Genomic DNA, 15,176 nt, shown 5'->3' on the forward strand with positions numbered 1-15,176 from the left:
GAAGATCACCAAAGGATTATAGTTTCCTCAGGAAGTCAGTGGTGTCTTGAAGATAGCTGGGAGTGCTGGTAACATAGGGCCTCAGGAAAGAGTCTACATAGCCAGATAATCCTACTGTCAGGGTGCCAATGCCTGAGATGATGGGGCATCCAGGATTCCCAGGCTTTTGGATTTTGGGTAGCAGGTAGAATACTCGTGGTCGTGGTTCTAGGGGTGTGTCAGTGTAGATTTGTTCCTGTGCTTCGTTAGGGAGTTTCTTGAGCAGATAGTGTCGTTTCTTTTGGTAATCCTCAGTGGGGTCAGAGGATAATGGCCTGTAGAATGTGGTATCAGAGAGTTGTCTAGCAGCCTCTTGTTCATATTCCAACCTATTCATGATGACTACAGCACCTCCTTTTGCTGATCTTCATTGAGCTCCTGGGAGTCTCTAGACTTGCACTGAGAGCAGAAAGATGTCTTGTTAAATATAATCTACTCTCCTGTTCTTTTTCCTTTCAGGAAGGAAAGTTCAAAACTCTTCGGACCTGCCCAGTACATTATGCCAGCTGACAATAACACAAAATTCAAATCTGCAGTGTTCCTTCTCACCGGGATACCTGGGCAGGAAGATGTCTATCTCTGGATCTCTATCCCCTTCTGCTTAATGTATGTTATTTCAATAGTAGGAAATTCAGTCATTCTGTTCATTATAAGAACAGATCCAAGCCTCCATGAGCCCATGTACATTTTCCTTTCCATGTTGGCCATCACAGACCTTGGTTTATCAATATCAACCATACCGACAACACTGGGGATATTCTTATTTAACTCTAGGGAGATCAGCCTCGATGCTTGCTTTGCCCAGCTGTTCTTCATCCACTCATTTTCATACATTGAATCTTCTGTGCTTTTGTTGATGGCCTTTGACCGCTTCATTGCGATCCATAACCCACTGAGATATGCTTCCATCTTAACCCCACGTAGAATATACAGGATGGGACTTTTGTTTGTGCTAAGATCGTTGGCCCTAATATTTCCACTCCCCTTTCTCTTGAAACGGTTCCGATACTGTCGAGCCAATGTCCTCTCCCATTCCTACTGCCTGCATCAGGAGGTCATGAAGATGGCTTGTTCAGACATCACAGTCAACAGCATCTATGGTTTCACTATTAAACTCTTATCGGTGGGGTTGGACTCATTGTTCATCTTTTTCTCCTATGTGATGATCCTTAAAACTGTGCTGAGTGTAACATCCCCCACAGAGTGCCTCAGGGCCCTGAACACCTGTGTTTCCCACCTGTGGGCTGTCCTGCTCTTCTACATACCAGATATTGGCTTGACTGTGATACACAGATTTGGGAACAGCTCTTCTCACTTGCTTCAAATTATCCTGGGCTACATTTACCTTCTGGTCCCGCCCCTGATGAACCCAATTGTGTACAGTGTGAAAAGCAAACACCTTCGTGCGAGGATAATCAGGATGTTCTTCAAGTGAAGGGTGAGTTCATCACCTGGCTCCACAACTGGTGACACGGCCCATAAAAAAATGATCACCTATTCCATCCTGAGCCCTTACATCGAAGATGAAACGAGCTACTGATCTGCACTCTGTAGAGAGAGGTTCTGAAGGGGTCTAGGGCTTGGAGTAGTGGGAGAGGGTCTGTCCTTACCCTATGGTGAGGGAGGACAGTGCACTGGGGGAAGGAGACCAAGGCAGGCAGCAGCATTTAAAAATTGAATGTGTTTGTGGAGAGCCAGGGCACCGGTAGGAATCTGGCCCATAAAGATCCGTATCAGTGGCTGCTCCAACCTCAGAATTCCTGTTGATACAATCAGTAAAGAGAAGGGATGTGGATGTTGTTTCCCATTACACCTGGCCTGTGGCTGTCCCGTCTCAGACTCTGGTTAAACGTTGAGGGGCCATGAAAAAAGCTGCAGAGCTCTTGTGCTGTCACAATCCTGGCCCCTCCTGAGCGCTCTGGGTGCTGTGTGATCCATGGGGCTGCACCAGCTGTGGACGGGCTATTCAAGGGGCACAGACACCCACCCTTCCCCCTACGCCCTCAGCCAGGTGCTTGTGACTGAGTCATGTCAGAGACAGGATTAACACCAGAGCCCCAGGAGAAGCCATGTCGGCAGCGCTGTTGATGGCTCTGCATACAGCACACATGCTGAGCCCACTCCCCATCGAGGCAGAGAAGAGCTGTGTGTGTGAGTGAGGGTCTGAAACACAGGAGTCCTGCAAGAGACTCTATCTCAGATTCCCTCCTACTCCTCCCCTCTGTTTGCCCCGCTGCAGGGGTGGAAATGGTCCTTAACTCGCCCACAGAGGCCCAGCTAGCTCCTATCCCAGCCCAGCCCATTCAGTTTAGGGTGACCACCTATTCAAAAGACAAAAGCAGGACATATATAGAAGCCCTGTCCCCTCTGTGACCCCACCCCTGCCGCTTCTCTGCCCCATCTCTTTCCCCAAGACCCCATCCTTGCTTCTCCCAAATATACCAGGCTCCACCCCCTCTCCAGGCCAGATGCCAGTGTCAGGCCATGGTAAAAGCTGCCCAGTGAGCTAGAGCAACTGCAAGGAGCTCCAGACTCTCTACCTACCCTGGGCAAGGAGCTGGGGTGGCCCAAGAGAAGCCCCCAGCCTGAGTTCCCGCTTCCCATGATGTTCAACCCAGGGATGGTGGAGAGTCTGAGGCTCCCCACAGCAGCCTGCTTCTGAGGCAGCTCTTAGCATGGGCTGGTTCCGAACCGGCCAGGGTGCAGAGCCTCAGGGGAAGTGGAGGAGAAGGGGGCAGGGACTAGTGGGACGAGATGGGGCAGAGTTTGGGGCCTCAGGGGAAAAGGAGAGGCATGGGGTGCAACAAGCCTGAACCGAAGATGACCCCAGCAAGCAGTATGGTAAAACAAGAGGCTGGGGCTATGTCAGGGTCCCACAGAGCAACACCTCTGGCATTGGTCTATAAAAAGCTGCTTACCACAGCCTCCCGTGACAGCTGGCTTCTGGGAAGCCCCGTGACTCCCGCACCTTTGGCCAGTTCTGTTTCTCTAACTCAAGAGCAAAGCCTGTCTAACTTAGGTTGCAGCGATCAGTGTAGACGTGTGGCAGCTGCCAGTTATTTTAAAACTATTTTCTCTACTGCTTTGTGCTGTTTGCTAATAAACTTCTTTGTTTTAAGGAGGCTGGTGGTGACCGTATAGCTCTGGTCACAAGCACCCAAAGGGAAGAGACTGAGGTGTCATGTCGGACCTGCTTGGTGATAAGCGTTTAGCATAGATGGGCTGTTGTAGCCAGCTCGAAGAGTGGGAGAATTCCGAGTTTCCCCGCAAGACTGGAAAGAACCTGGTTTACAGGGGAAAGAGACCATATATCCTGGTTTTACTGTGACAATCCAAATTCCTCTTAGCCAGCATCTATCCTTGTTGAGTGCCTATCAGCATTCAGAGGAGTAACTTATTCAAGTTGCATCCAATATAACGATCCACTCAAAACAAAAGGAATAGATGTGAGAATGATCTAATGGCATTAATATGTATGCATATGTCATCACGTACAAACATACCAACCCTAACATTTTTGTGGGTGGGGAGAATAAATTTGGATATAGAAGGAGGGCTCAAGAACCCATGCCCTATAAGAAGGGGTGACACAACTTTCCAAGAAAATGTTTTTTTCTGCACTTCTGAGTTCCAGAGCTTGTTTACTAAGTTTTCTAAGCTCCATGCTTCTTCGTTCTTAATTTATTAGTTTTCTAGTCTGTTAATTTTAATTGTTAAGCTTTAAGTCAGTTAGTTTTGTGGAAATCTAAGTTAGCTTCAATAGCTCTTAGCTTTACCCTCTCCTAAGCTCTGTATCGTCCACTCAAGAACTGAGGAACCTGAAACTTTGTCTCTTACCACTAAGTTATCAAGGAAGAGTGTGAGTATATTAAGCAAAAGCTTTATAGTGTATAATACCATATGTACCTTTAGAATAATAGTGCTACATTTGTAACTCTGATTATTTTACCTTTTAGTTACTATTTGAGTACTATTCCATTTAGCTCAATAAAAGTTTTTAAGATGATATTTATCTCAGTGTGAGCGTCCTGTCATACCCCCGAGGGTCCTTTGCAAACTGTGTAGCCTGATTTTGGGACAATAACCTTATAATCTTCTGATGAGATTAAATGGCGAACCTATAACCCATACTATCCAAATTAATAATATTAATCTCCTAAAATCAGGCAACACCCAGGATGACTGTGAGCCACCGATGGGATGTGGCTGTGAAGAAGGCAGATGAGATCCTAGAATGTATCAGTTGAGATAAGGAATTATTAATATCCTTATACAAGGTACTGATGAGACCTCCTCTGGCAAACTGTGTAAAATTCTGGTCATTCCTATTCCAGACAGATTAATTTAAGATGGAGGAGGTGCAGAGAAGGGCTTCTAGGATGGTCAGGGCAATGGAGGACCTGTATTACAAGGAGAATAACAGAACTTGGTTGGTTTAGCCTAACACAACACAGGCTGAGCAGGGATTTGATTGCTCTATAAGTATATTGAGGAGGGGTGTGTGTTAAACACCATGGAGGCAGATGATCTTTTGAAGCTAAAGGACAGTGTTGGAAAAAGAACGAATGGGGAGAAACTGGCCAGGAGTAAACTGAGGCTGGAAAGGAGAAGAAAGTTTCTGACCATCCAAGCAGGGGGATTCTGGAACAGCCGCCCAACAGGAGCAGTGGGAGGCAAACAAGCCTGCTGGTTTAGTACGGAGCTTGACAGGTTTATGCACCGGATGATATGCTGGGGGTCATCTGCCATAGCAGGGAAATGGGCTCATTGACCCAGGACATCCTTTCAGGACCTATGTCCCTATGGGTCACATTAGCCCATTTTATGTCACACTGGGAGCTCATGTGGAGTTGCTTGTCCACTATGACTCTGCTCTGTGCCCTGGCCGATGGATTTGTCCCTCAATAGATTCAGGAGAAAGCATGACTCAGCGTTATCTTCTGGAAAAGGAATTGTTTGTGGGCTCCTGTGTAGTGATATCACAGGAGTTTAATTCCCTGAGTTTCTGGTAATCTTGGAATGCTGAGCCCCCAGCTGCTCCCTCCCCAACCACTAGACCCAGAGAGAAAGGATGGTTCAGGGGTTAAAGTGCTGGCCTGGGACTCAGAGGAACTGATCAAGGTGCTAAAAGAGCACGGAAGGAAGGAAAGGCTGTTGCTGAGAGGCTACATGAATTATTTGCATCTGTCTTCACTGCAGAAGATGTGAGGGAGGGTCTCACTCCTGAGCTATTCTTTTTTGGTGACAAATTTGAGGAACTCTCCCAGGTGTCAATAAAGGAGGTTTTGGAACAAACTGATCAATTAAACAGTAAAAAGTCACCAGGACCAGATGGTATCACCCATGAGTTCTGAAAAAAACTCAAATGTGAAATTGCAGAACTACTAACTGTGGTATGTAGCCCATCACTTAGAACAGGCTCTGTACGAGATGCCTAGCAGATAGCTAATGGGATGCTGATGTTTTTAAAAGGCTGATTCTGGCAATACAGGCTAATAAGCCAAACGTTAGTACCGGACAAATGGGTTGAAACTATAGTAAAGAACAGAATTTCTTTTCAGGGGTCAATACATGTGTGGACAAGGGTGATCTGGAAATATAGTGTATTTGAACTTACAGAAATGATTTTGGTAAGGTCCCTGAGGGCTCTTAAGAATCTTAAGCAAAATAAGCAGTCATGGGATAAGAAGGAAGGTTCTCTCATGGATCAGAAACTGGTTAAAAGATAAGAAACATAAGGAAGGGATAAATGATCAGTTTTTAGAAGAGAAAGAGTTAAATAGTGTTGTCCCACAGAGATATGTACTGGAACCAATGCTGTTCAACATATTTATAAATAATCTGGAAAAAGGAGTAAACAGTGAGATGGCAAAATTTGCAGATGATACAAAACTACTCAGTATACTTAAATCGAAGGAGATTACAAAGAGTTACAAAGGGATCTTACAAAACTGGGTGACTGGGAAATAAAATGGCAGATGAAATTCAATGTGGATAAATACAAAGTAATGCACTTTGGAAAACATAATCTCAACTATACATAGAAGATGATGGGATCTAGATTAGCTGTTACCACTCAGTAAAGAGATCTTGGAGTCATTGTGGACAGTTCTCTGAAAACATTCACTCAATGTGCAGCAGCAGTCAAAAAAGCGAACAGAATGCTGGGAATAATTAAGAAAGGGATAGATAGTAAGAGAGATAATATAATATTGCCTGTATATAAATCCAAGGTATGTCCCTATCTTGAATACTGTGCTCTGATGTAGTCCCCGCACATAAAAAAAAATATTGGAATTGGAAAAGTTTCAGAAAAGGGCAACAAAAATTATTAGGGATATGGAACGGCTGCCACATGAGGAGAGATTAATCAAACTGAGACATTTCAGCTTGAAAAAAATGAATATGGGGAGATATGATAGAGGTCTATAAAACTGAGTGGTGTCGAGAAAATGAATAAGAAAGTGTTATTTACCCCTTCACAAAAAGCAGGAGTTACCCAATGAAGTTAATAGGTAGCAGGTTTAAAACAAATGCATTTTTTCATTCAACACACAGTCAGCCGCTGGAACTCATTGCCAGAGGACGACGTGAAGGCCAAAAGCATACCTGGTAAAAAAAAAATTAGATAAATTGATGGAGGAGAGGTCCAACAATAGCTAGTAGCCAAGTGTTTGGAACACAGCCCATGCTCTGGGTGTCTCTAAATGTCTGATTGCCAGAAGCTGGGAGCAGACAATAGGGGATGGATCACTCATAGAATCATAGAATCTCAGGGTTGGAAGGGACCTCAGGAGGTCACCTAGTCCAACCCCCTGCTCAAAGCAGGACCAAACCCAACTAAATCATCCCAGCCAGGGCTTTGTCAAGCCTGACCTTAAAAACCTCTAAGGAAGGAGATTCCACCACCTCCCTAGGGAACCCATTCCAGTTCTTCAACACCCTACTAGTGAAAAAGTTTTTCCTAATATCGAGCCTAAACCTCCCCCTCTGCATCTTGACACCATTACTCCTTGTTCTGTCATCTTCTACCACTGAGAACAGTCTAGATCCATCCTCTTTGGAACCCCCTTTCAGGTAGTTGAAAGCAGCTATCAAATCCCCCCTCATTCTTCTCTTCTGCAGGCTAAACAATCCCAGTTCCCTCAGCCTCTCCTCATAAGTCATGTGCTCTAGCCCCCTAATCATTTTTGTTGCCCTCCGCTGGACTCTCTCCAATTTATCCACATCCTTCTTGTAGTGTGGGGCCCAAAACTGGACACAGTACTCCAAATGAGGCCTCGCCAGTGCTGAGTAGAGGGGAATGATCACATCCCTCGATCTGCTGGAAATGCCCCTACTTATACAACCCAAAATGCCATTAGCCTTCTTGGCAACAAGGGCACACTGTTGACTCATATTCAGCTTTTCATCCACCGTAACCCCTAGGTCCTTTTCTGCAGAACTGCTGCCCAGCCATTCGGTCCCTAGTCTGTAGCAGTGCATGGGATTCTTCCGTCCTAAGTGCAGGACTCGGCACTTGTCCTTGTTGAACCTCATCATATTTATTTTGGCCAAATCCTCTAATTTGTCTAGGTCCCTCTGTATCCTAGCCCTACCCTCCAGCGTATCAACCACTCCTCCCAGTTTAGTGTCATCTGCAAACTTGCTAAGGGTGCAGTCCACAACATCCTCCAGATCGTTAATTAAGATATTGAATAAAACCGGCCCCAGCACCGACCCTTGGGGCACTCCACTTGATACGGGCTGCCAACTAGACATGGAACCATTGATCACTACCCGTTGAGCCCAACCATCTAGCCAGTTTTCTATCCACCTTACCGTCCATTCATCCAGCCCATACTTCTTTAACTTGCTGGCAAGAATACTGTGGGAAACTGTATCAAAAGCTTTGCTAAAGTCCAGAAATAGCACAACCACTGCTTTCCCCTCATCCACAGAGCCGGTTATCTCATCATAGAAGGCAATTAGGTTAGTCAGGCATGACTTGCCCTTGGTGAATCAATGCTGACTGTTCCTGATCACTTTCCCCTCCTTTAAGTGGTTCAGAATTGATTCCTTGAGGACCTGTTCCATGATTTTTCCAGGGATTGAGGTGAGACTGACTGGCCTGTAGTTCCCTGGATCTTCCTTCTTCCCTTTTTTAAAGATGGGCACTACATTAGCCTTTTTCCAGTCATCCGGGACCTCCCCTGATCGCCATGATTTTTCAAAGATAATGGCCAATGGCTCTGCAATCTCATCGGCCAACTCCTTTAGCACCCTCGGATGCAGCGCATCTGGCCCCATGGACTTGTGCTTGTCCAGCTTTTCTAAATAGTCCCAAACTAATTCTTTCCCCACAGAGAGCTGGTCACCTCCTCCCCATACTGTGCTGCAGAGTGCAGCTGTCTGGGAGCTGACCTTGTCTGTGAAGACAGAGGCAAAAAAAGCATTGAGTACTCTAGCTTTCTCCACATCCTCTGTCACTAGGTTCCCTCCCTCATTCAGCAAGGGGCCCACACTTTCCTTGACTTTCTTCTTGTTGCTAACATACCTGAAGAAACCCTTCTTGTTACTCCTAACATCTCCGGCTAGCTGCAACTCCAAGTGTGATTTGGTCTTCCTAATTTCACTCCTGCATGCCTGAGCAATATTTTTATACTCCTCCCTGGTTATTTGTCCAATCTTCCACTTCTTGTAAGCTGTTTTTTTGTGTTTAAGACGAGCAAGGATTTCACTGTTGAGCCAAGCTGGTCGCCTGCCATATTTACTTTTCTTCCTACACATCGGGATGGTTTGTTCCTGAAACCTCAATAAGGTTTCTTTAAAATACAGCCAGCTTTCCTCGACTCCTTTCCCCGTCATGTTATTCTCCCAGGGGACCTTGCCCATCAGTTCCCTGAGGGAGTTGAAGACTGCTTTTCTGAAGTCCAGGGTCTCTGTTCTACTGCTCTCTTTCTTCCTTGTATCAGGATCCTGAACTCGACCATCTCATGGTCACTGGCTCCCAGTTTCCCATCCACTATTGCTTCCTCTACTATTTCTTCCCTGTTTGTGAGCAGCAGGTCAAGAAGAGCTTTTCCCCTAGTTGGTTCCTCCAGCACTTGCACCAGGAAATTGTCCCCTACACTTTCTAGAAACTTCCTGGATTGTCTGTGCACTGCTGTATTGCTCTCCCAGCAGATATCGGGGTGATTAAAGTCACCCATGAGAACCAGGGCCTGTGATCTAGCAACTTCTGTTAGTTGCTGGAAGAAAGCCTCGTAATTGCCCTATTTTGTTCATTCCACTGAAGTGTCTGCAATGGCCACTGTCAGAAGACAGGCCACTGGGCTAGATGGACCATTGGTCTGACACAATATGGCTGTTCATATGTTCATATGTTCCTCAATTGTTCAACTGATGGATGGGCTGCTCTAGACAAGCCATTTCTAGGGGCTCTGTTATAGAGCTGGTATAGCCACCCTACCAGATGGCCAGGAAAGGTTCAGTGTGGGAGGTTGTGTGAGGGAAGGGGCTAGAGCTGCTGCCTAGGAAAAATATTGACCAAACTAAAATGTTTTCTTTTCATCCATTCTTTGGGGTGAATTTTCATAGAAAATGGATAACTGCCATGATGCTGCCCAATTGCAGCTACTTGGATCCCCAAGAAAAATTGGAGGCTTTTCAACATAAACAAAGGTTGCACTGATGGAGTCTCTGGCTGCACTCTGGGTATGGAAAGGTCAAAACCTCCCGACCAGTCTGCGGCTGGAGTATTGTGTCCACCAGCTACACTAACCAGCCTTCCCATCAGTTTGCAGCCACCTTCACCCTGTACAAGGCCCCTTCAGCAGATCCTGTGGGCAGTGGCTAGTGTGACAGACCCTGGTAGCACATCTCCGATGAGCCTGTGCTAGCCGGGAGCTGGAGAGGGTCCTAGAGATGATGTAGAGGCACAGAGATTGGGGGTGGGTGGGCCTTGTTCAAAGTGAATCACTCAGATCTGTGCATAACTTTAGGGACCCCTGGATTCTGGGTCCCCCTTTTCATTCTTCAGGGAGAAGGGAAGGGACCCCCCCTCATGGAATGATCCGAGGGAAATTTTAATGTAGAGAGTCACTGGCCTGCACCCTGGGTTTGCAATGCAGGAAAGGGAGGTGCCAGGGGGTAATAAGGCCTCATATTATTATTCTATTTTATTTTATTTCACCAAGATCACAGTTGTGACAGCATCATCATTACCACTTGGATGCCCTCGAGGTAGCCCTGTGACTAATCAGAACCATATGAACAGTGATGACAAACCCAGGTTCCAGGAATAGAGCTTGCAGCAGGGCTGGCGCTGCAGTCCAGTTGGGCAGCATCATCACACGTCCCCTGTGCATTAGCCTCCTGCAGTTTGCCATTGGCTGTGACAGGGGTTAAAGCTGCTGCACACTGAGCCAAGCAGCTGAGGTTCCCTGATGGCCAAGTGACCCCAAAGGAAATGTGCAAACATCCTTCATAAACACAGTTCCCTCCGTATCTGAACAGACACTGCCTGCTGCTCGTGCAACCTCTCTGATGACTCCTTGTCCTTTAAGGTGAAGACCTCTGGTGCTAGCGGCTCCCCTTCTAGCAGGAATTGGGTACGTTGGCAGGTTTCACTATCTTTAAAATGTGCAGTGAAGGGGAAAGGCTGCGAGCTGTTTCCATTTGCAGATGTTCTGTGCAGCAGCAGAGGACTCATCTGGGCTGTCGGGGTGGCTCAGTGACAGTGGCTGGAGGGCAGGCAGCGCTAGGTAGCTTGGGAACCCCTCCCCTACATCTGCCCATGCTCCACAGTGGGTTATTCAGGCTACCAAGAAATCTGAGCTTTGAAAAAAACTCAGAGTGTTAAAATCCCAGTGCCTCGAGTCAGGATTTGTCAAGAGGTCCCTTTTCTACCAGTGCGGTGTGCTCGGGGCCCGATACTGCTAGGGCTGAGCGGGAAGAGACCCCACGGAATATCAGTGACTAGTTCCCAAATCACTTCAAGTTTATTTGCTCCTGGAAATTTTATCAGCAAATGCATTTTCACTTATTTTATTCTCTGACTTTATTGTGAAGGCAGGAATTCAGAGCTGTGTTGCTCTGTGGTAACTGGTCCGACAGGACATATTTCTGGTTTCTGATTGGCCGAGGTCTCTAGAATCTCTGCCCTGTAGAGTTCCATGGCTACTGGCATCTCTGCCCCCTCTCTGGTCTCTGAGTGCCAGATGTCAGACCTCGGACCCTTCCCTCTCATGTGGTGGAGTCCTGAAATGCGCCCACTGGGCTACAACACACTGGGGGTCGACTGTGCTTGCTGACCAGGTCTGAGTGCGTTCGGCACCTGTGGGTCTTCCCTTTGGGAGTCCATAACTAGTGGTGCAACAAGTGACCAGGCAGCCTTCCCAAACCAAAATGCTGCTTAATCTGAACAGGAGGAAGAAAGTGTAACATGGGAGAATGTCTGCACGCTGTCTGGACCCCAAGCCCTGAAACTCTAATGGGGATCCAGGCAGGCCGAGGGCCTTCAGACTTCTCCAGTGGTGTCTGTGAGGGTCAGTCCGAAGAGCTTCTCAGCAACAGCTGCCCCAGCTCTGGACAGACTGAGCGATGACTTTTCTTGCATTGTTACTTCCCTTCCTCCTTTTTTTCCAGCAGACTCTTATTAAACTGTGAGCAGCCATACTGGTTTCACCTAATATAGCCATGACATAAACATCCCAATTGTTAACCCAATATAGCTGTACAGCAAACATCCCCAGAACTCTCTTTAACGTACATATTCATTATGGCAGATCAACTCCACGTCTGTCCCAATCCCGTTCCCGGGTGGTATGGATTTCATGCATACAGGACATAGACAGTCAGAGTGAGAAAGTGCAATAGACTAATTTTGTGTGTGAAATGAAGTTCCATTTCAATGAATTCTCATGCAATTGACTTTGAAATCTATTTCTTGTTAACATGCTGGGGTTACTCTGTACTAGACAGTGAGAGCTCAGGGAATAGTTATTTTCTATACTGATCCCAATGCTGGTTACCACTCTGGATACAGGATACAGACTGACAGAACAGAAGCTGAGGAGAACCAGTCAGCTATTAAACCAGGGAGAGAGGAGCTAGTAGACCTTTGTTTCCTGACAAGTGACTGAATGAGGGCTGAGATCTGTTCAGGTTCTGAAGAAATCCAGATGACAGACACTACATTTTAAGTCCCGCTGTAACCTGAGAAGTCATCTCTTGGAGAAGATCAGAGGGGAAAGGATGGGTTGACATGTGTGTACTAAAGTACACATGTGTAAATGTTATGCCAAAACTTTTCATTGTAATACAAATTTTATAAATTAAACGTTCATGACATGCCAGTATATTGAAAGCCAGCAGCAGAGTTGTTGGTATCTCTACAGGAAGCAGCAGTGGAAACTTTACTGCTTAATGGCTTTTCCTTCAGAAAGTATTTCAGAAATGCTCCACATACTGTTTGCAATGGCTTTGTGTTATTAACTCTTTGTTCAGTGAACAGTTGTATGATACTGTCTCCTGGCAACTGACCAGTAGCTGGTTCTAACACTTACATTCAGGGTCATGAACAAAATCCCTCTGCAATACCTGTGTGAGACTTTCCAAAAAGTCCTTTGACAACCGAACTGCTGGTTTGTGTTTCAGCAAAGAGTAGAACTGAGATCCAGGAAAGGGGAATGCAATAGTGGTTGTATTTAATTTTTGCCCATCACCTCTTACACAAGCCTGGCTGAAGTAACTTCCACACTCAACTAGATATTAGTGAAAACCTAGTGTTTGCACTATTCACCCATGTGTGAAGCAAACCCCCTCTCCACCACCCTCCAAAGCTGAAGTAACTGTCTGTGTTTGCCAGGTATATATAGACCCTTGCATGGGGACAGGATACAGGTCCCATGAGGAGGTACAGAAGCCTGCAGGATGATCAAACTCTCTAGATTTTGTCAACGCTGACCAGGCAAAACACTTCAGCTTCTCTTGGAGGGATCCTTGGGGGTCACAGTGTATCACTGGGAGTATTTGGTAAGGGAAAGTTAATACATATCCGTTCTGATTGAATTGACACATGTAAATCTGGAGTGACGCCACTGAGCGATTTCAGAACCTGGACCTGAGAATTTATTGTATGTGCTGGAAAGAGGCAGTGACACATAATTTGGACTCTCAGGAGTGGACAAAATAAAAAAATGCATATAATGAGGCAATGAAACACATTTATAAATAGCTGCTATGCAAGACAGACAAATACCATGACCGTTTTCACCATGCACTTGCCATGTGTTTACAATGTGATACATATGATACAATGGGCCACACTCAGAAGTGGAGGGCCGGAAAGGGTGTCTTTAGGAAGGTCACACAGTGCTCCAGTACGCTGTGGAACTAAGAGCCACAAGATATCAATGGGTCCAAGAACTTAGAAAGATTCAAAGAGGGAAGGGATGTTCATATGACTAAGCAGAAAATTCAATTACATTAATGAGGGTTTTTAAAAGAGTCTTGTAAGGGCTCTAAACTTTCCTGATTATACCACAAAATATGTCTCTAACTAATGAGTGTCAGGCGAAAACATTCCCTGGGAGCAGGTTATCTCATAGCTGCCTATTGCAGAGCTTCTTGGACCATCCTCTGCAGCATCTGGAACTGGCCCCTGGATACTCAGCTATATGGACTATAGGTGTGATCTAGTCTGGCATTGCCTATCTTCCTATCGGTGGTGAAAATCCAAGACAATATTTTTGCTGATCTTCAGTTCCTGGGAGTCTTTAGTGTTCCACTGAGATCAGAAAGATGTCTCGTTAAATATTATCTAGTCTCCTGTTCTTTTTCTTTTCAGGAAGGAAAGCTAAAAACTCCTCAGATCAGCCTGGTACATTATGTCAGCTGTCAATGACACCAAATTCAAATTTGCAGTGTTCCTTCTCACCGGGATACCTGGGCAGGAAGATGTCTATCTCTGGATCTCTGTCCCCTTCTGCTTAATTTATGTTATTTCCATAGTAGGAAATTCAGTCATTCTGTTCATTATAAAAACAGATCCAAGCCTCCATGAGCCTATGTATATTTTATTTTCCATGTTGGCCATCACAGACCTTGGCTTATCGATAGTCACCATGCCAACGATACTGGGCATATACTTGTTTAATTCTAGGGAGATCAGCCTCGATGCCTGTTTTGCCCAGGTCTTCTTCATCCACTCACTTTCATTAACTGAATCCTCCATGCTCTTGTTGATGGCCTTTGACCGTTTCGTTGCGATCTGTAACCCGCTGAGATATGCTTCCATCTTAACCTCACCGAGAATAGCCAAGATGGGACTAGTGTTTGTGCTAAGATGGATGGCTCTAATATTCCCACTCCCCTTTCTCCTGAAACAGTTCCAATACTGTCGAGCCAATGTCCTGTCCCATTCCTACTGCCTGCACCAGGAGGTCATGAAGATGGCTTGTTCAGACATCACAGTCAATAGCATCTATGGCTTGTCTGTTAAACTCTCAACGGTTGGGTTGGATTTGTTGCTCATCTTTCTCTCTTATGTGATGATCATCAAAACAGTGCTGAGCATCGCGTCCCCCATGGAGTGCCTTAGAGCCCTGAACACCTGCGTCTCCCACCTCTGCGCCGTCCTGCTCTTCTTCACACCAGAAATCGGCTTGTCTGTGATACACAGATTCGGATATGGCTCTTCTCACTTACTTCAGATTCTCCTGGGCTATGTCTACCTGCTGATCCCGCCCCTGATGAACCCAATCGTGTACAGCGTGAAAAGCAAACACATTCGTGCGAGGATAATCAGGGTGTTCATCAAATAAAGAGTCAGTTCATCACCTGGATCCAGCACTGCTGACATTGGACATGAGAAACATGTGTCACCTATTCCATCCTGGATACTTATGTCTGAGATGACATGAGCTACTGATCTCCACTCTGTAGAGAGTGGTTCAGGTGGGGTCTAAGATATGGGGCAATGGGTGGTGGTTCAATTCAGAGTTCAATTCAGAGCAGTTCAATTCAGAGTTTAATATCTGGCAGACTGCTTACACCCAATCCCCACTACAGCCAAGAACTCAGCTGCATGCAAATCTGTCTCAGGCTGGGAAGAAAGGGATAGGGTTGCTTTTGCTCTGACATTTCCAAAGTAG

At 45.9% G+C, this 15,176-nt stretch overlaps 2 protein-coding genes across 2 annotated transcripts; both read left to right on the plus strand.

The window, feature by feature from the left end:
• Positions 1-538: 538 nt before the first annotated feature.
• LOC123355458 (olfactory receptor 51G2-like) lies at positions 539-1,474 on the plus strand. Its single transcript, XM_044997966.1, has one exon. The coding sequence runs from the start codon at positions 539-541 to the stop codon at positions 1,472-1,474; it is 936 nt and encodes a 311-aa protein (XP_044853901.1).
• A 12,436-nt stretch (positions 1,475-13,910) lies between these two features.
• On the plus strand, positions 13,911-14,846 carry LOC123352412 (olfactory receptor 51G2-like). The gene has a single exon (XM_044992484.1). The coding sequence runs from the start codon at positions 13,911-13,913 to the stop codon at positions 14,844-14,846; it is 936 nt and encodes a 311-aa protein (XP_044848419.1).
• The last annotated feature ends 330 nt before the right edge of the window (positions 14,847-15,176 follow it).

Source organism: Mauremys mutica, chromosome 1 (genome assembly GCF_020497125.1).
Source record: "Mauremys mutica isolate MM-2020 ecotype Southern chromosome 1, ASM2049712v1, whole genome shotgun sequence".
Lineage (NCBI taxonomy): Eukaryota > Metazoa > Chordata > Testudines > Geoemydidae > Mauremys > Mauremys mutica.